This window comes from Falco punctatus (assembly GCF_963210335.1).
Source record: "Falco punctatus genome assembly, chromosome: 4".
Lineage (NCBI taxonomy): Eukaryota > Metazoa > Chordata > Aves > Falconiformes > Falconidae > Falco > Falco punctatus.
Window position 1 is genome coordinate 48,028,698 of NC_137583.1, and position 20,376 is coordinate 48,049,073.

The following is a 20,376-nucleotide window of genomic DNA, read 5'->3' on the forward strand; positions in this document are numbered from 1 at the left end:
TGCCCTGCTTAATCAGAGCTGAAGTGAGTTTATTCTTTTGTATGCTGCTTAGCTCCTTGACTCCCACATACCTGCCCCATTTTTTTGTTTGCGTTAGGTTGTCAGAGACCAGTGATACTGCGTTAAAAATTTTGATTTTTGGTATCGGGTGAGGTACAGGCCTGGATAAAGGAAATGCGTAATGTGCTCAGATGGGCGAGGAGCAGAGTTAATGGATCTAGGTCGTCTTAAATAGGCTAATGCTGACAGGGGATGGCATTTGTAGTCATCCTTCAAGTATTGATGTGCACGACTTGGTACTCATTACTTAGATCTGATGGATACAAGGGCTGAAGTCCCCTTGTAGTTCTAAGACTTGCAGATATTTAGGCTTATTCCAGAGAACTGTCTTTAAATTGGTTCACTCTCTTGTCTCTGGCTTTTACTGTAGTTAAACCTGAATATTTATTAGGTTTAACCGTGGAGTTTTTTCATATCGTGATAAGCTCTGCTTAATCTGTGAGGTGTCTGAGGTTGCACTTTGAACTCCTCTTGACAACAGTTCCTGCTTAAGGAGTCCCAGCCTACGGGGTGTGTGTGTGTAAAAGGGTGTCTGGGGTGGAGTTTTTGTTGTTGTTCTGTTTTGTTTTTATATTGTGTTTTTGTTTTTTTGTTGTGTTTTGTTTTTGTTTTGGTTTTTTTTTTTTGGTTTGTTTGGGTTTTTTTTTATCTGCATCAGTTCCACAGTCTGGTCTGGTCTGGTTCTGCTGATGTATCTCTGGGACCAGCGAGGGTTTGCTTGCATACGGAACTGAGCAACAGGAGGCTTCAGAGCTGCTGAAGCTGATAATTGTCACCAAAATTGATGTTTGCTGAACTGCAGCCTATTGCAAATGTATGTGTTTGTGAATGTGGAAGAGCCTGTTTTCTGGTAGCGTGTGCATCAGTAAGGGAAGACTGTGGTTCAGTTATCTCCTCCTTTAGGCTTGCCCTGAAAGGGTCTGCAGCGTGATCACAGTGTCAGTGCTGACAAAGGGGGAACGGGGAGGCACAGCCAGGTGATGAGAGAGGGGAGGTGACACAGGTGTTGGCTTTGAGTGGCTGATGCTGGTGTGGCACCGTGTCCTTCACCCAGCTGGCTGCAAATGACTTGCTGCCTGTCACGTTAAATAGTGTGCACATCCTTTCAAGTTTAAGAATTGGGCATCTGCCTGTCTTGCCTTGCTCTTTTTGTGTGGTAGGCCTTCCTGTTGTTTGCCTGCTGAATAGCATTTCCCCAAAAGACAACTGCAAACCCTTGTGTGAGTCAGGTTTGTGTGTGTTGTGTTCCCCCACTCCCTGGTTGACTCGTTAGGCATTTGTGTTGTGATAGTGCCTGGGAACTCGTCCTGCAGGCCTGGCTGCTGACAGGCAAGCTGCTGTGGATCCCAGTAAGGTTACTCTCTGGGTCTTTTACCAGTTTTGATCCTGTCTTCCAGCCTGGAAATCTCAGGCCCTAGACCCAGTCCCAGGAGGGGACAGTCCTGGTTGTGCCATTGTGCACATCTTACCAGGGTGCGGTACCTCTGCCGTGCGCTGCTGAAGCTTAAGCCTCCAAATTAGCAACAGTGACAATAAGTCTGGTTTGAATAATTCATTGATTTGTCTGTGTTCCTCCTCTTTGCTGCTGACTTTCCACTCAGCTGTAATGGCAAAAAATTCTCGTTGGCTAATTGGGTGTTGTCAGAGCATCACCCTGCAGCTGTAGGAGAGGTGTGTGTGTGCCTGCTACCGAGGAGTGATGGGATACAAGCTTGATAATACTGGACTTTGTACAGGTGGAAGGGAGCAGAGTGTGAGTGTGTGTGTGTGGTGTGTGGTTGTTTTATTTTCTGTTTTTCCCCACCCCCGCCCCTCCCTCCACCAGTCCATACAGCTGATACCATTCTGTCACCAAAGGAATGTGCTGCGCACAAAAAGCTCAAGGGCAGGCAGTGATAATGAAAATCACAGCCCAGCAGGGAGTGTCACCTTTGAAATTAAAGATCAGCGGTAGAGATGAATAACAAACCTTGTTTAAGAATTTAATGCCTTTTTCTGTGTGTGTCACTCAGCGTTACTGGGAATAGTTTTTCTGATGACTAGCTTTGACTTCTCAGACAGTGTGAGGTAGGTGTGGGAGCCGTCGCTGAAGCTGAGTGCCATGGCACGGAACGGTAAGATCCATTTAGGAAGAAACTGGACCTAAACTGGTCTCTGCTGTGTTGCACCTACCCTGTTGGAGCTGCAGGCCACTGCTGAGGGGTGGTCCCCTGCCTCCTTTCATCAGCCGCTTGCTCTCGCTGTTTCCCCTGCACGGATCCAGCCCTGCCTTACTACAGGCTCCATTACACTCTGGCGGGATGAGCTGATGGAAAGCAGTTCCACGTTTTGCACGTGCGTGTGGTTTTTCCCTTGGATGGATCCGTGCTGGAGGGAGAAGGTAGGGTGCCGGAGCGAGAGCATGGTGAAGCTGCCCCATCAGCTGCTGCCTGCAGTTCCAGGCGTGGTGGCAGACCCTCTGCTGTGCTGCAGTGGAGCTGTGTGTGGGGCGGCTCTGTGAACTGGATCGCTGAAAATATCTGGGCTGGAAAAAAATGTTCCAGTGTTTTCACAGCCGCCCTGATCTGTAATCTGACTCATGCTGCCTTCCCAGGGCAGCGGTGCCGGTACAAAGGAGGGGGTGGTGAGCAGGCGAAACTGTTGAGCTGACTTTGCCAGGCAAAACCTCCTCACACCCTGAGTAAGCGCCCAGAAATTCGGCAGTGGTGGCAGAGGTTAGGGGATTTTCTCTGATTTAAGAGATGCTGTCGATGCAGCTTGTTGGGAAATGTTTGTGGGGGATGACTAATTGCTTATAGAAACTTCTCTAGTAAAGAACAGGTTTGAAAACTTCAGCAGATTTCCGATTTCTCAACACCCCTGTACCCTCCCCAGTTCTAAACCGCCGTGGAGTGGGGAAGAGTGAATAGTGTACAACTGGGAAATAATTGACTTGGTAATTTCAAAAGTACTTGGGTTTCTCTGCTGCCCAGCAAAAAAACAGAAACAACGACAGAGTTGGCACAGTTACATCATTTTTTCTGTGCTTTTCTGCTCACACGAATGCCAAAGGAAGCCCAGCTATGTGCTGTTGGGAGGTGAGGTGGCCTCACAAGGTGAGGAAGACCATAACTGTACAGTGTTTAATTGTGCAGCACGTGGTTATTACAGAATAGCAGTTTTCTTCTGGGCTTTACCCTTTGAAGTATAACTTGCTACGAGTGACAATCGGTACTTGTTCAGTTTTCAGACTGGCTTTTGTTCAAAGCTCTGACCCATTGGATGCAATGTAAATCATGAGTTCAGTTAACTTACACTTTTTTCCTTAGTATTTCTGTATGAAAAGTGAAAGTTGTCTCTTACAGTGCATCTTAAGACCGCAGTAGTCTTTATTTTTCATATCACTGAATTATCTGAAAGGTAACACTTGAAAGACAGAGTAGCTGTTCAGGATTTCTTGCCCTCCCCCCAACTTCTATCAGCAGATGAGTGAGGATTAATGTTCCTGTTCTAGCCAAAGTTCCAAACTAGGATAATTCAAATTTATCTACCTAAAATTCACCCATCAGTTACAGTCGGACACAGTATTGAAAGCTTTTAGTGTGCCAAGGGAAATCCGTGCCACCACATGCAACTCCAACTCTTGTCCTTCATGGCAGCCTTAATATATACGGAGATGATTATCCTTTCAAGTCTCAGATATGTGACTGAATTGTGTTTCTCCTGGGAATTTAGGCAAAATATCTTACCTCTTGGTATGCAAGATTTATGGGAAATTTAATCACCCTTCTCCCCAGACATCCATATGTCTACTTTTGTACTCTTCCTTCTTTCTTTTTCCCCTTTCATACTGCCTTGCTGCTTTTTTTTTTTTTTCTTCCTGCTTTCAGTTAACCTTTGAGTGCCTGACTAAAGCTTTTTACTGTAATGATCAAGACAAGGACCGGAGGTGGGGTGCTTTTTGGTCCCTTACAGTGTATTTATCACAGATTGATAATAATAAAGTTTCTCAACATATTTTAAATATTTTCGCTTAATTTATTTTCTCCTTCCTAACAGAAGGATCCAGATCCACAGAAGCAGGACAAGTTTGTATTAGGAATTGTGAACAAAATGTATGTACTTTTGTAGTAATTATTAAAGATAAGACAAAACTAAGAGGAGCAAGAAAGAAAACGGAATCTAGGAAGATATTGGCCACATGCTGCTATAGATGTCAAATTGAGTAGGTACTATTTTTAGAGCATAGGAAGAGGGTGAGTATATTTTACAGCAGGAAATGATGGCTTCATAGATATGAACAGATCTATGAATAACAAGAAAGTTCCTGTTCTGAGTATTTTGTTTTGTCTCATTTCATGAGTGAATGAGAGTTTCCTAAAAATCTGCACTGAAAGAACTTTTCAGTGTTGGATTAAAAGTTGGAGGGACAACTGAAACCAGACTTAGGGAGCATTGGGAACTTTAAAAAAACCCAAAGCACTGTGGAAAATTCTGAATAGCTTTCTTAGTAAAAATTAATGGATTTTAATACCGCTTCTGCAATTGAGAAACTTTCTGATATTTTTTGTGTAGCACCAAAGGGCAGTTTCCTGAGGTTTTGGTGTCAATTTGCCGTTTACTTCTTCGAGCTCAGCAATATTATTAGTGTTTGACTTGTGAATTTCTAAAAAGCTTGAGCTTTCAAGACGGCTTTTTCTTTCCCCGGCTGGATTTCCACAGGGTTGCAGGTGATTCCCTCTTGTTTGCATATCTGTTGGCAACAAAGCCCTTCGGTACTTGAGGTACGAGGTGCTCCGGCACAGGGTGGCCGCTGACCCTGGGAAGCTGGGGATTGGGGTCTGCCTGGGTCCGGCCGCTGCTTGTTAGAACAAACGGTCATTTGCAACACACTGTAGGGTTGTTCACAGGTCTTTAAAATGGAAGCTTTTAGAAATGGTTGGCCCTTGGAATTTCATGTATACTGTTCAGAGGCTGCACTGGATGTGGCTTGTAGCACTGCTCTGCAGCACAAGTCGAAGCTTATGGGGGGGAAAACTGTAACCATTCATATTTTTCTTCTGTACCTCACAAAGCATCTTTCTTTAGGCGCTCAGTAGGCTTCAGAAAGATTACAGGGTTTTATTGCTAACTTCTGTTCTGTAGAATATTTATGCTTGTTAAGTAGGAGCAAAATTTCTGAGCTGTCCAAGGCTGAATTATCTTTACAGAATGTAAAGGTGTTGCTTAAGATGTTGCTTTCTCACCCAGGATGCCCTTGGCCTGCCAGTTTTCCTTGCAGGAGGTGGGGATCAGCAAGTGCTGACCCAAGGGCCAGGGTGTGCCACGAGCTTCCAGCACCCACCAGGGCTGCGGGAAAGCTGTGGGCTTGGGAAGGATACGGTCATCAATTTCAGCAACAGCGATTTTAGGACCGGCTATTTGTTTCTAGCAGCAGCAACCCTTTGCGTAGGTTTCACATAAAGGTTTGTTTCTGGCAGCGTGGATGTGTATGGCTGTTTTCTTTTCTGCTTCCCCCCACCTCTCCAGTTAGTGCTAGTGGAAGGGTTATTTCTTCATTAATGGTTAGGTGACAGTTTGAAACTGGTATGTCTGCAGGCAGAAATAACTCTTCCCATCTCTGTCCACTTGCTGTTGCGTCTAAGCTGCTCTTACCCTTACTACGCTGTGGTGAGCTGATCTGGTTGAAAGATAATTACACCAAAATACCGAAAAGGTTTGGTTTTATCTTGGGCCTCCCCTGACTTGGCCATGTGCGCACGCACAGGCACCACTGGCCCAAAGCGAGAAGCAGCTCTCAGGGAAGCGGTGGCAAGGCAGGTGGCTGCATTGGCTTAAACTGGGTGAAATGATGGTAGGGCCGCCTGCCTTGTTGATTCGAGTGAAAGCCCAGTAGTCCGCTCTGTCCCAGAAAAAGCAAACACTGGACTCTTTGCATGTACACATAGTGCTGCTTCAGCCGCTGGGATCGCTACAGCATCCGTGTGCTCCCTCCAGCTGTCGTACTGTGGGAACAGTTTATAATTGCCTAAAACTTAACTGAAAGGGCAATAGGATATACCAATGCAAGGCACCGGTTTACCAACATAATTGTATTCCCCTATGTATTCCAATACAGATATTTTGGATATATATATTTTTTTTTAACTAGTCTGTCTGTTTGCATAATAGAACTATTACTTACTAATGTCGGGGCTGTGTCTGGTTTGCACAGACTAAAGCCAGTAGGTCATCCTCCTGTAACTGTCCCATGTGGATGTTGCCTTAGATGCTCCAGCAGAGTGATTGCATGTTAGTATATTTATACAGACCCTCCTACACACTATCATGGGAACTGTTTCCTCTTGCATTTGTGCAGTGTCCGTAGCAACAGTTGGAATCGCTGTGTGGAAAGGCAAAACGGTTTGATTGTGGTTTAGGCAGCCAAGTGAAAGTGCGAGTCCCTGTTGCAACCAGATCTACAACTGTCTTGTCTAGAAGTTCTGGATCACCTGTACTCATGCTTTATGAGGATTACCTGGAGCAATTTGGATCATCTTCTTTAATGCCTAGTTCCTTTGTTAACTCAGTAATTGAGTATATTTTGGATCTTGGACCACACTTTTTTTTTTTTTTTTTTCTTTAAAAATCCTTATGTAGCTGTTAAGGAGGCTATAATGGTCTCTGTGTTTTCCATTTAGTTTTGTGTGACAGTAAACTTAATAGCTACTGAAACTACATCAGCCTTGTCTGCTCACTTGCGTTGTGGGAGATGGGTTTCAAAATGCAGCCTTGGTAGCTCTTGCTTCCCCTGCTGCTTCTCTGAGGCTGGGAGGAAAACAACAGACACAAGCTGTCCTCTGCAGATCTCTTTGTATACGTGCTAATATACATGTATATTTGTGAATGTCCTTATACTTTCTTGATGAATGGAACGACAGTAATCGGGTGCTTCAAAGAAGACTTGGTCCTCATCTCACCTGCAAAGCACAAATTTTCTTACCTTGTTGCTGTGGAAGCTGAATGACCCAGTCTTGATTTGGGATAAAATCTGGTAATATTAAATGAAGTCTAGCTGTACAATATATGAAATATTGCACAGCGTAGGCTTTCCCTTTTCCTTACCCAAAGTGTCACTAGCATTTGAGCGTGAGGCAAAGACGTTAAAATGCGAGGTGATTGAAGGCACTAGCTGGCAGGGCTGCAGAGCCAGAGATCTTTCCTCTCGTGCAGCTGGCCCGCAGGCAACTCTTTGCTGCTGTAGCAGCTGGAAGCACTCTGCTTTTGGCTTTTCATAGGCTCTTGTCAACCGCTCTTTGCAGGTGTATTGAATATGGACGTGCTCTGGACAAAGAAGCTTTACTGGTGAATCTTTCTAGACAAGGTGTAAATTAAGTTTAAACCCTGGGGGAAGAGGAGCGCAAATTTGTGACAGGCTGAAGGCAGTGGTTTTGAGGGCATCCGTGTGCCATGCAGAATGCTGGATGCTTTCCTGGTTCCTGTGGGGATGCTGCAGCTGCAGTAGCTCACATTGCCTTTCTTGGTGTCTAGAGAAATGCTTATCATCCTCCACAGATGGAGGAAACCTAGGGGACATTAAAGAGGCACTTGTCCCACTAGCCTTCTGCAAGATTGATTAGCTTTTCCTAATCCATCTTTTTGATCTCTGCTAACCATCTTGTCTCCAGCTGTAACATCATCTCCTCTGGATTTATGGACCACTGCCTGGGGAGAGAGCTGCCACTACAGGCAACCAAGCTGTTCTTTAAAACCAGGGGCTAGTGAGACTGACCTCTTTTTGTTTTGCGAGTTAAGCAGATCATGTGTTGATCAGAATTCCGCAACTCAAAATGACTTCTGTTGGTGTTTAGTACTTGGGAGCCGGTGTTACTTAGTGGAAATACTGGAAGCAGAATGGTATCTAAAGACAATTGCTAAGAGGTATATGAGTGTTGCCATTGATTTATTTGTAACCATCTTGTTTCGGGTTTTGTTTTCTTTTAATTGTTTGGATTCATTTGGTGGACAGCGAAAGGCTTGTAGGAAAAATCTTCCTCCTCCTTCGCAAATGCTTGGCTGCAGCTTGTTTGCACATTTCTGAAGAGCTGCTTTGGCCATCCAGGCTGTTTTTGGGGGCGTAAATGTGGTCTAACTAAACTGGCTTTGCAAAGGTAAGAACTGCTTTTGCTGTGGGACAGTTTAGTCTCAGGCAGTCAAAGCTATGCATAAAAATGTTCCTATCTATGAGGAGCAGATAAGGAGTCTTGAAGTTCTGCGTATGGTGCTTTGAGAGCTACTGGTTGAAGGCGCACGAGCTGTATTTCTGTTTTCAAGATCCCGTCCAGATTTTCAAATCGTTTGTTCTCCCCTCAGGTTTGCAGGCTTGGGCTTTTTTGCTACCTTTAGTGTGTAGCACTGTGCAGACTGCTCGGATCTCACAAGGATCCTGCTCTGCGTGGGAGGAAATGAAGTGTTCCCCCCTGAGCCCCAACTTACACTTATCCCCGAGGAGAAGCATAGTTTCATAAGAAGGACCTAAATTTAAGAGGATGTAGATTTGGAAGGGCACTAGGGTGTTGTTCCTTGCTTCAGGCAATGATGGCAGACCAGTTTAATTGAACATGTTCTTTGTGTTTGAGGAAGAAACATATGTTTAAATGTATTGCTTTAGGTTAGAGATTCAGTTTAGAGTATGAATTGTTGCACTGTGAGATAACTAGTCCTGCACAAACACACCCGAGAGGATACAGTACTGGAATACAGAATTATATCAAAATAATGCCATTCAGATATCCGAAGGGATGTTAACTTGAAAAGATCATGTAACCAAAACAGCCACACCTGGTGGAAGGGTGTGCAGCGCTTTGTGTTCAGGGTGCATCCCAAGCCTTTCTAATGGCTAGCTTGTGGCAAAAATGTAACAAATAGTAATTTTCACTTTACCTTGCTCATGCAGAGTGTTCCACCAAAACTTCTGATTCAGCCGTTTTTATTCAAAATTTGGTGCTTTGTAGACCAAAGTTATGTATAGATAACTGAAATGGGTCTGGTACTGTTCACATGCATAGTATGAATGGGGCTCCTTTCGTTTTCTGACGTAGGTGTTAAGAGTGATAGCTGTGAGTATTACTGAGTACTTACAAGTTCTGGTCCTATTGATATTTTTTTTTTGTTCGTTGTTGTGGGGTTTTTTTGTTTTTTTTGTTTTTTTTTAAATTTGGGTTAACAAACAAAGAGTATTTGATTGTAGAAAATGATTGCATGAAAATACATGTTGGGAAAGAGCTTTTGGGCACTGTCTTGTTTGGCCTTTAAAACCACATTATAGGGCTTCTGATATGTGTGAGATACACATATGAGAATATGAGAGACACATACAAAATGCTTTTTGTACGGAGAGGGCTGGCTGACTCGAGCTCTGAAGCACGCAGAAATGTTCATTATCCGCCCCCCCCCGCCCCCCACCACCAGAGAGCTGAGCCTAAACTGCGGGAAAAGTTCCTAACTGAGAACCCTCGGGGTGGGAAACTTTTGGAGAAGAGGTGAAGGGAAAGATCAGCCTCTTAAAAATTGCCCTACAGCCTACTTTCCGTGTCCTAAGGGGCAGAACTGCTAATGCAGCTTGTTGATTTCTGTAGGAGGACTCAGCTGGGCATGGTGTGTGAGCAGGAGTCGTGCGTGCCGGTAGGGCTTCTGGGCACTAGTGTACTAAAAGTAATAGCAGTGGGTGTGTTTCTGGCTTCAAACTCCTTAACTCTTGTGATTAGAGTTGTAGTAACATGTGGATGGAGAAATCTGTTGTAAGAATCGGAACTGGGAAGCTGTTCAGTTTTGCTGGCTGAGACTGTTCTCCACTGTTTTCCATAGAAAATTGGATTCTCTTACAAGTGACTTTTGAAAAAGTGTCTGCTTTCTTTCCATTATTTTTCCAATGAAATGTCTTGGCAAAAAGTATTGCATTTTCTCTGGGAGCTCACATTTCAATTTTAAATTGAACATTTAGGTTGAAAATAAGAAGTCTTTACTGTAAAGTTCAGCTGGAGAGAATTGACTGCAATAACTAACTTTTAATGTGTGTTTAGTTTTTTTCTTTATTATAAACTTGTTATGAATAGCTTTGGGCATTCCCAATAATTACTATAGGCTGCAACTTTTTACTTTAAATACTTAGTGCGTAGACCACAATAAAGAGATAAGGTCTTGTCTCATGAAATAGCTTCCATTTATGTGGCTCAAGATTCCAAGGGCCTCTCAAACTACATAAATACAAAGAACATTGCAGAAGTACAGCCAGGCCAATGAGCAGCACGTAGTATGCTTCCCATCAGCGTGTAGGGGAGGACAGAGGGAGAACAGCTTGGATAGAGTCAGGGGATGAATGGAACTTCTCTTCGTGACAGAGGGTACGGTGGTATCATCTCGTGACTGCAAACAGAACAGATATGCTTCTTGAGACTCGTCCAAAAGGCTTCTGCACAGTGTATTTCAGGGTTGATAGCCAAGTCTGTCTGTAGGAGGCTCTTTACCAAGATATTTTACTGACAAAGCACTGCGAGGACGGATGCAGATGCACATAAAGCTGTGCTCTCACAGATGACTCTCTGCCAAAGTCAAACATGACGTGCTCGTACAATGCGCCTGCACGAGAGGTGTAGCTGGCATGCTGGTGTTGGTTATTGGTCACTGCAGCCTGAACAAAGTAAAATAAAAACAAACCAAACCACCAAAACCCACCCCCCAGCCCAAGCCATGGCTGTATTGGAGAAGTTTCAGGCCATCCTTGAGCGTGTTTTGCCTGGTGGCCGAGGTGGGTGTGAGGTTTGTCCGGCTGCGGTGGTTGCAGCAGAGCCAGCGGGAGCTGCTGCCGGTCCCTCCTTGGTTTCAGTGTTCAGCCGCTGGGGCTGTAGGAGAGTTTGGGTTCAAGCTGCTGCACCGAGCTCATTTGTGCGCCTGGCCAAAACCAGTGCCTCTGCTGGAAAGGGTGATGGGCAGAGGTGATGCTGGTTGGAGTGGGATCGGTGGGTTTGGTGAGGTTTCTGTTCAGCCTGCCTTTTGAGTTGCTGAAGACTCCCTTACTTATCACTGTTGGAAACAGTTGCACGAATACAGATGTGATGGCTGGTACTGTTTAATGTCTATTCTTAATGAACCTTACAACTGTAATGCTGAAATGGGACTGAAAGTTTCTTTGAAGAAGGAGAAACTGCTTTGGATGCCCTTTAGCTCTGCCCCCCCCCGCTTCCCTCCGCCGTTTTCCATGGCTGTCCCTGCTTTGAAGAAATGTTAGGTGATCATCCCTGATCTTGTTTGCAAGACTTGCATGAGATCTTGGGAGCTTGTCTGCTTGGACCATACGTCTATAACATACACGTTGGTTATAGAGTATAGTAAACTTGGGAAGCGTTCCAATGCTAGAAGTTTAGCGGCAGTAAATACGGAACTGTTTTCAACTTCATTATTTCTAGATAATGACACAAACTAAACTCAGGAAAGGCCCCATCTGGCTGGAGCTCCCACATGAGGTTGTGTTAGTAAAACCACTCACTTAAATTGGGTGATCTGTAGTTGTAGATGTGCATTGTGTTGTGTTTTTTTTTTTTTTTTTAATTTATTTTTCAGTTTTTAATCCAAGACAAAGGAATCTGTTAATTAAGCAATTTTGGTAATTCATGGGGAGGTTCATGAACACCTATAGGACAAGGGGTTTCTCCATGTATTCTGCGACCACTGAAACTGTCTAAAACCATCAATGAAGAAAATAACTTCTTCAGAGAAAACGGTTATGCTAGAATAAGCATGAATTCACTTTTCCGGTATAATGTGCTTATGTTGATAAAGCATATTCTTACTATACAGGAACACAGTTTACTGGGAGAGCTAGATCAGCCCAGGGGGTTTCTGCTGTGATAATTCTGCGCGTAGTGAAACATGAAAATTTATAGGGGATGTTTATGGATGAGCTGACTGTCTTGCGTTGTTTTTATACTTTGCAGATAAGAAATGAAAAGAAAGAAAAGTCGTCCTCCTGTATGCTTGTTCTATATGGGCACGGAGAGTCAGGAACAGTTTTCAGTTCAGTTGCTTCCCTGTTTTCTAGGCGAAGGTTTGTCAACAGAATGACTTACCTGACATCTCTGAACTTAAATGGGGTGACTGGTTATGGGTGCTGTTGGTTTCTATTGGACTGGGGCTGTCCCAGTCCCGGCCCAGCATGACCTCCCAAGGACTGGAGGCAGCCCAGCCCCAGATCTGTTCCGCGTGGCTCGCCGTGTTCGGGGCGTTTGTGGAGCATCGGCATGTTGTTATGAAACATGACCAAGGTAATGCTCAGCTTCTAGGACACCGTGTATTCGATCCCAAATGTCCTGACTACTTTTGTTGGCTGTTTTCCCTTTTTGATACTGTCAGCTGGCATGTTTTGTTTTTCTTTGATTAGTCTCTTGTGTGATTCCTAGCTCTGGGGTTAACTTTTTGCATTCTGAAAACAAAAGCTTTTCCTAGTAAAATAGGAAGTGTTGCTTCATACTCTTAATGTAACAGACTTCAGAAATGTTTGCCTCTCTACCACTCTGTCATGAGACTTTTATCCAGGTATCTGAAGGGCTGTGTGCAGTTTTCTTGAAATGAGAACTTCTACAAGATTGGCTTATCCTATGTGTATAAACTGGTCGTACATGGGGAAATCTGTTTCCTCATGCAAATACAAAAGCTGTGATACTGATAGAAAAGGCTTCTGTTTGACTTAATATTATGTCCTTCCATGTCTTGAAGAAATAATCCCAGCTGTTTTCTGTCATCTGTCCATTAGTGTTTCTCTTCTTGCGTTCCCTTCCTTCCCCTGCCTCCAATCTCTGCTTTCTGTTGCCTGTCCCTACCCTTTGCTATAGAATTTCCCTCTGGTAACTCTATAGAAGTGACATTTCTGCAGCAGAAGACAAGGGAAATTATTTGGGAGTGAGTGAGCCTTTACACTTTTAACTCTGGAAGATCCTTAGATACTAGACTCCCAATTAAAAGGTCAAAGCCACTTCAAGAAACAAATGTCTAAATATAACCTCAACTTTGTGGAGATGGACTCTGGTAACAAAGGCTTCGCAGGATGGATACAACAATATAGATAGGAACTCCTGTAATTTCCCTAAAACAGAATTTTTTGTAGCATAGTGCATATACATGCAGCTCCAGGGGCTTTATTAGCATGAATTTGGAATGGCTTGCTAAACTCAGTACTGCTTCTGTTGCTCCTGAGAAAACTCCCAAATTAAAGTCAACAAACATCTGTGCCTTACAGTCTAGTGTGTATGTGCAGTGCACAAGTTTTAATGTGTTTTGTGTATGTGTGTTTTATTTTTCAGTTCACGAAGAGGTCGGCATATTGAGGCTGTCTCTCTTTTTTTTTTTTTTTTTTTTTTTTTCCCCTGTGCGCTGTGAGGTTTTTTTCTTTTACGCTGATACCCACTCCTACTGTTTATTTGATGCTTTATTTTAGAAAGCTATTCACTGGGCTAGGATCTTGCTGCCCATATGGAGCTGTGAACCTGGACCAGATGCTAGGTGGATGAAATCAGCTGTTCATTGTGGAACTTGCAGTTGAGTACCTACTGCATACCAATAATCCTCAAGGGTATCAGCTACACAATTCCTGACTTCAGGAAATGACAAAGAAATAACTAGAATGACAGTTCCTTCATGTAAATCTTCTGCTAGTTCATAGCAACTTGAAAAATGTATTTCCTTAAGCCTTATTTTTTTCTTTGAGGGCTCATTTTGATGGGTTTAATGGCCTGAGTGGCAGTCAAAGACTCCTTTCCTGGTATGTTTGCCACCTATATTCTTAAAAAGATGGTGATTCCTGAAATCTTCTGACAAACAGTACACCTGATGTCTCTCTGAAAACATCTCTTCTTTTCTTTTTATTTCAGGACAAACACCATGATGCTGCTCATGAAATTATTGAGACAATTCGGTAAGTGTTCAACGCAGACATGGCTAGACCTGTGTCTTGAGATGTCTTGAGACAAGCTGCAAAGGAGCGCAGAAGTTACAATTATAATTCAGCAGCTCTAAATTATTTTTGAGCTGAATTGATACTGCTGCAATGCAAATCTCCCTGTCAAACAGACTTTGTTTTAACTTGCCATAGTCTATTCCCTTTTGAACAGAATTAAAAATAAGTAGTGAAACTCAGTTTCAGTGCTTATGGCAGCCTGTATTCGATCTTTAAAAAAAGCAAGGTTTAGTAAATATCATTGGCACGATGTATAAAGTTCTGATCTTGCATATCCTCTTCCCCACCCTCTCCCTTTCCCCCTGTTGTCATGTTGCAGCATTGCTAGCATTTGCATTATTTGGGAACGATGTCCCTATTGGCGTTCCTCTTAATTCTGACCAATGTGGGGAAAATGGGAGGATAAAGGTGAAAGACAGGTATGGAGAGTAGGAAGCCTGAGCACTTCCCAGCACAGGCAGTGGTTATGACATGGCTGGCCGTTATTTCAGCAGGCTTAGGAGGTGTCTTGCTGCAGAACAACTTTTATTAAATGCTAACACAAATTCCTCAAACACCTGAGGGACGTTAATGTGTTATCCACATTAGATTGTTTAAAAGCTGTTCTTGTTAACTGTTTTAGATCCTTACCGTACGGGCTTCCCTTGTCTGAGGGCTGTATCTGCAGCGGGTTGTAAAGGCTGGGTGGTGCAGATACAGGCGAGGTTCAGAGAGTGATGTTTTGCCTGCAGAGCCACCTGTGCTTTGGTCAGTCACATACAGCCTTGGAAAAGGCAGTGAGCCTCGTCTGCTCCCAGCATGAGCATGACAGCTAAGTGCTTGCGTGGTGGTGTTGATAAGTATCACTTTTATGCACATGAAATCATAGTATTTTCCCATGGTCTGTGGTCGAGAGAATGTGTAATGGGGCTAGAGCTGAGAATTTTTCTTCTGAAGAAGTGTCTAACTACAAAACCTTGACACAGGGTGGTTTGCCATCACTACTTCCAGTTCACTTGTACCGCTGTTAATAAGATCTGGTGCCTTGGGAGCTTGTGGCATCTTTAGTCAGAGTGATTATTGAGAAGACCCTTTCTAAAGGGATTTAAACAGATGTGGTGCTGGAAGTGATTGCCGGAGTCATTGGTGCTAGGGCTTTCTGTGCTGTGCTAGCTGAAGGCAAGGGGAAAACTGGGTTAGAAAGTAGTTGAGCCCCAAGTAATATTTCACAACCACGTTTTAAGCAAGATTGCAGTGAATGCAGTGTGTTAGAAGGCTTTTGTGCCTGCCTTGTGCAAAGTAACCGCAATGTGGTTATGGAAGTGGTGGGTAAAAGAATGCAAAGAAGTATTTATCTCTTCAAGCCAGTGATAGACAGCTTTTGACTGCCCATTCCTGAAATTTAGGAGAAAAAATTTTTTAGATCAGAGCCCTAACCTTTTTAGGGAGACAGGAGATATTAGTCAGAAGAGTCAGCCTTAGATGTAGAAGTTCTGTCCTTTTTTACTTGCCTGTATATTTATTTGGTAAGTGTGAATCTCACAAAAGGAACCGGACTTGCTGGATCTCTGTAGTCATTATTATTCTTTTTTTTCCCCCCACAATTTTAACATTGAAGCACACATCAAGGTGCACGAAGAAGAAACTGTGCTGTTAATATTAGAATTCATCCTATGACATGCTCTGAGGTTTATTGGTGGTGATAGTGCTTTCCTATTTTAATGCTTTTGGAGGAAAGTGTGTGCAAAGCTTATGTGGCTTTTAAGCTGTCTTTGAAAGGAAATAATCTTCCAATGTTCCAAGAGCAAAGATCTCTTCTGTGAGATGTCATCATCAGACGTGTGGCAAGTGGATGCGTGCTTTCCATTTCTAGTGGCAAGAACATACAGCGCTTTGTTAACTCAGTATGTAAAAGGAATCTTTTATCAAAATAACTTTTGAAAATCTGGTTTGGCTTGGGTCATGTAAAGTGTAACAGCAGTTTAGAGCACTACACAGAGGAGAATATCCTTGGGGTGAGTGGTTGGTGGCATTGTTTTGGGGTGATGTAGGAAGTGTCTTATCCACGTTCAGCTTTGTCAAACCTTGTTGCGGTATCAGCATTCTTTTGAAATATTGCACTTCTGCATTACATTTTATGTTAGATTAGCATCAGCCATGGCTTTGAGTATTGTTAGATGCATTGAATACATTTATCACCTTGTTTTGAAGTTGTGCCATTTCAAGAGCTTTATACTACTGCCAATGTCTACGGGCACCTTGCTGTTTATTCAATACAAATGTGAGCTATTGCAGCTTTCCAATTAGCATTTTGTGGTGTCTGCCTTACTCCTAACAATACTGTGATCTTTCAGGTCTGCTGCAGTATTCTGTCTTAACATATAGCTATGCCAGTCTAGAATTGAGACAGGCTACCTTACTATACTTAATTGAAGGCGTTTTTATTTCTTTTCTTGTTCCAGATGGGTCTGTGAAGAAATTCCAGATCTCAAGCTTGCTATGGAAAACTACGTTTTAATTGACTACGATACAAAAAGGTGAGAGGAACATTTTTTTTTCCCACCAGGAGGACAGGCCAGCACAGTTTATAGTGAATTAGTTTGTAACTGGTTATTCTTAGACACCATGAACTGAAGTTTTCTTTTAGAACTGGCTTCAGACTCTGTGGAGTTATTTTGGTAGGAAATGTGTAACAGCAATATTGGCAAAGGCTGCTGGATTAAGGACATAATTGGAAACTCCACACAGCAGAAAGTTGAGCTCTGCTGTACGTTGGTATTACTCATTCTGAAACAATGATCGGTATCTGCGCTGTTGGACTGTGTCCAGTGTTAGGAATCTGAATGACACTGAGGTTTCTGGTTTTGTAGTAGCTAAGAATTCCTGTTTAGAAAGTGGCATGCCAAAGCTGTCCGCCAGTGCCATGTCCTCCGCCTGCCGTGCCTGTAGGAGGTTAACCTGCCCCATCCCTCCTCTGGTTAGGATTCGGTGCAAGTGGGATGCTGTTTGGGTGAGGGGCTAAGTTAAAAGGCAAGCTATTCATCCTGGTCTTCTGAGCAGTTAGAAGTAATTTTAAGATGCTTGTGGTTACATGTGCATATCTATTCCATGAATAGCTTAAAATGAATGTATAGTACGTGGCATTCACCTTGAGGCTGGGAGAGGCAGATTCCAACCTGCGGTATATCTGTGGAGAGGTCGGTGGATGTGCATTGACTTGGCTATACTGAGACTGGAAAAAGAGATGACCCTCAAGCTGCAGTTTACAAAAAACTCTTTGGTTGCTTTCATGGGAAAGACTGAATTGGTTCAAGTCCACAGCATGACAAAACTTTCAGAAGGAGGTTACAGATGCAACTACATTGCTGTAATTAATCACAGGCTATTGTCCTGAGCACCAGATCTGCTCAATCATGATCTGCTTTATTATGATCTGCTTAAGGTATTTCTTCCTCCTGGCTTAATTTTAATTGTTCCATTGCAAGATGTGTTGGTTCCTCTTTCCCCCCTGACAGATTCAAAAGGAGAAGTCAGGGTTGAGCATCCCTTGTCATCAAATCCATTAATTTGGATTTGTGGATTACTTCCAGCGACTGTAATGCTGTAACTTTCGTAGTTCTGGCACTCTCCCTGGGCACATTTACCTGGGGAGCATCAGTTTGGTCAGCAGCAACACCAAATAAAAAGAGAAACCCATCTGTTCCCAAAAGTCACACCCCACTTACCTTTCTGCAACCTCTCAAGGAAGTAATAAATCTGTAATTTTGGTAATGATTTTACTCTTTTTGCTTCCCGTGAAAAACATTGTCGGAAAAAATTACTTGTGGCAAATAGACTGAGACATGGATGTGAATGAAAAGCAGCAGATTATAGTAGTGCACGGGCTGTGCAGACAGAAACCCATTTCAGCCTCTTGCTTTGTCTTAATGTGGACATGAGCATGGGCACATGAAAGGTTGAAGTGGAAGTCAGCAGTACTCCTCTGAGGTGTCCTAGCCAGCACAGTGGTAACGAAGATCACAAGAGACTGAAGAGCCACTTTCTTCTGATGTCCCCCAGCGCCCCCCCCCCCCCCCCCCCCCCCCCGCTTCTGGATTTGGGAATGGCCATGATTTAATTATCTTACTCCTGTAGCTCCTTACTGGTTTTTTTTTGCTGCTGCTTTGTGGGTCTGATTATGTAACAGATGATATTCCTAGTAATATCTTTTCTTCCCTGGCCTGAGATGAATTTATTTAATCCTCTCAGCTTCTGTCACTAAGGCAGCTGCCTGAATTGACTGTAATCCCAGCCCAACCCGTAAAGCAATCATTGTGCTTTTCTGATGGGTGAAATTTTAGATTGTGTCCTGGGCCTGTCTGCATTTTCAGTTCCAGGGTTAATTTCTAGAAAAGTATCTACTTGTCTCAGGACCAATGATCATGGAGGGATGAGGGGACAAAGGAGAAAAAGTTACAGATGTTTTAAATTTCTGTGCAGCTGAGAATATGGAAAAGAAATAATAGACTATGAGAATACAAAACTTTGTAATAAGTCATACTTCGAGTTCAGCTCTTTTTCCATTAATTAAAGAAAGTAATACTATTTGACATGTACTCCTGGTCTACTGGGGAGTTTTTTTTTAAAGGGAACTGTTACAGAGTCCTAAGGCTGTGTATATAACCACATGTTCTGCAAGAAACAGCCCCGAACTGGCCACCTACTTACAGTATGTATGATGACAAAAAAAGCACAAGGTTGTACCTGCAAACCTGCGTTTGAGCTCTCTGAATTTAACTGACCCTGCGTTCTTTCTCCCCGCGTAGCTTTGAAAGCATGCAGAGGCTTTGTGACAAGTACAACCGAGCCATTGATAGCATTCATCAGTTGGTATGTATTTACCTTTGTTACCCACCGTCACATTTAGCTGGTTCGAATTCACGTGTAACAGACAATATCCCGAAAGCGGTGACTGACTTAGTGCTGGATGGTAGGTTAGTCAAGTTAGCCTGCTGTTAGTCTAGTTGTACCATCAGCATTTAGCACTTCCATTCTTTGGGGGATTTAAGTCTGATATTAAACCTTATTTCCTGATCACACCCAGGCAGTCAAGGAGTTAGTATTGGGGGAGGGACATTCTTGTAGGAAGAAAAGAAAAATTATGTGTTTTCCCTCCCTAACTGCAGATTTGTAAGCTATTACTCTTTAGTGTGCACTTCTGGCACCATTATTTTGGCACTTTGAAATAGCTGAGTTACCTTTAGGGGAAAGCATGTAGATGTTTCATGGGGATTTATCATATAGATTTACTTTTGCATGGGGAAATCTATGGCTTATGGGTACTTAAATAATCCATATGAACTCTCCCGTGTATTGTGGAAGTGATCCATGGCTTAGGAATTTCCTTGCTTGCCACTCGCTTCAGCCACTCTGTTCTGCAGGATCACTCTGGCAAAACTAGAATGTAATGTCTTTTCAGACGAATTTAACAAGCTTTTTTGGTTTTCTTACCCCTTATAAAAGGTTGAGCTAGAGGAAACAAAACATGAACAATGAATTAATGTTACTGTTTGGTTTAATGTTGAAGGTATAGCTGGATTTTTTTTCTCTGCTGTGCTTGTGGGAAGTATTTCAAGTGTGCAGTGTTAAAACAACAATACTTTTTTTGCCAGGCTTCCCTTCTCTTTGTGTGTTTACAACTCCCTAAAACTTGTGCTTGTTTGGATTCGGGTGTCCTGGTGTGTATGTTGGTTAATAGCTAAGAATTTGAAGCTATTCAGCATTTGCAGTTGCTGTCTGAAATGGCAAATGTGATTGATTTCATTTTCTTCTTGCCATCTGAATATCAAACAGAGAAGTGTTCGGGAGGGATTGTGGAATTGTTGTTTTTTTGTTTGTTTTTATCAAAGGGAGAGATGGGCATTTTTAAAACTTAACAACTTTTATGTTTAGGACAGGGTTTTTCTGATGAAGAAAGGAAACTTGATTTTCATCTCTTTCCTGCCACTCCCTGTTTGAGTACATATGATCCCTCCCATCCTACGGTTCCTGAAAGAAAATGAAACTGCTCTTGACTGTACAGTCCACATCAGTTCAGTGGCGATCAGTAAACAAAAAATGAGTGAAAAATTTTTTACAGCTACTCCAGCTCTATTCGGTATTAAGCTTTACATTGCCTATTCATTTTTACATCTCTTTAATTTCCCCTTTACCGCTTATTTCCAGCAGACACATTTGCAATTACCTATTCGTTGAGGTGGGAAAAAGGGTAGGGTGTTGTGTGATTTCTTTAGTGGTGTTCACTGTTTTTATCTTTGCAGAGCACCTGCAGACCAGCTTGTGAGAGAGGGGATGGGAGGGCATTTCTCTCATTTCTACGTTACGCCAGTGCA

At 43.0% G+C, this 20,376-nt stretch overlaps 1 protein-coding gene across 10 annotated transcripts in view; it reads left to right on the forward strand.

Moving 5' to 3' along the window:
- The window catches only part of DOT1L (DOT1 like histone lysine methyltransferase), a 76,904-nt gene that overhangs the window by 3,604 nt on the left and 52,924 nt on the right, over nucleotides 1–20,376 (forward strand). For 8 of the 10 annotated variants that reach the window (XM_080382228.1, XM_080382222.1, XM_080382225.1 and 5 more), the window contains 3 exons: nucleotides 13,941–13,984; nucleotides 16,468–16,542; nucleotides 18,811–18,874. In XM_080382228.1, coding sequence (XP_080238354.1) covers nucleotides 13,941–13,984; nucleotides 16,468–16,542; nucleotides 18,811–18,874 — 183 coding nt within the window. Of the gene's footprint in view, nucleotides 1–12,011; nucleotides 12,339–13,940; nucleotides 13,985–16,467; nucleotides 16,543–18,810; nucleotides 18,875–20,003; nucleotides 20,142–20,376 lie in introns of those variants that run through there. The other 2 variants (XM_080382226.1, XM_080382230.1) reach the window with 2 other exon arrangements.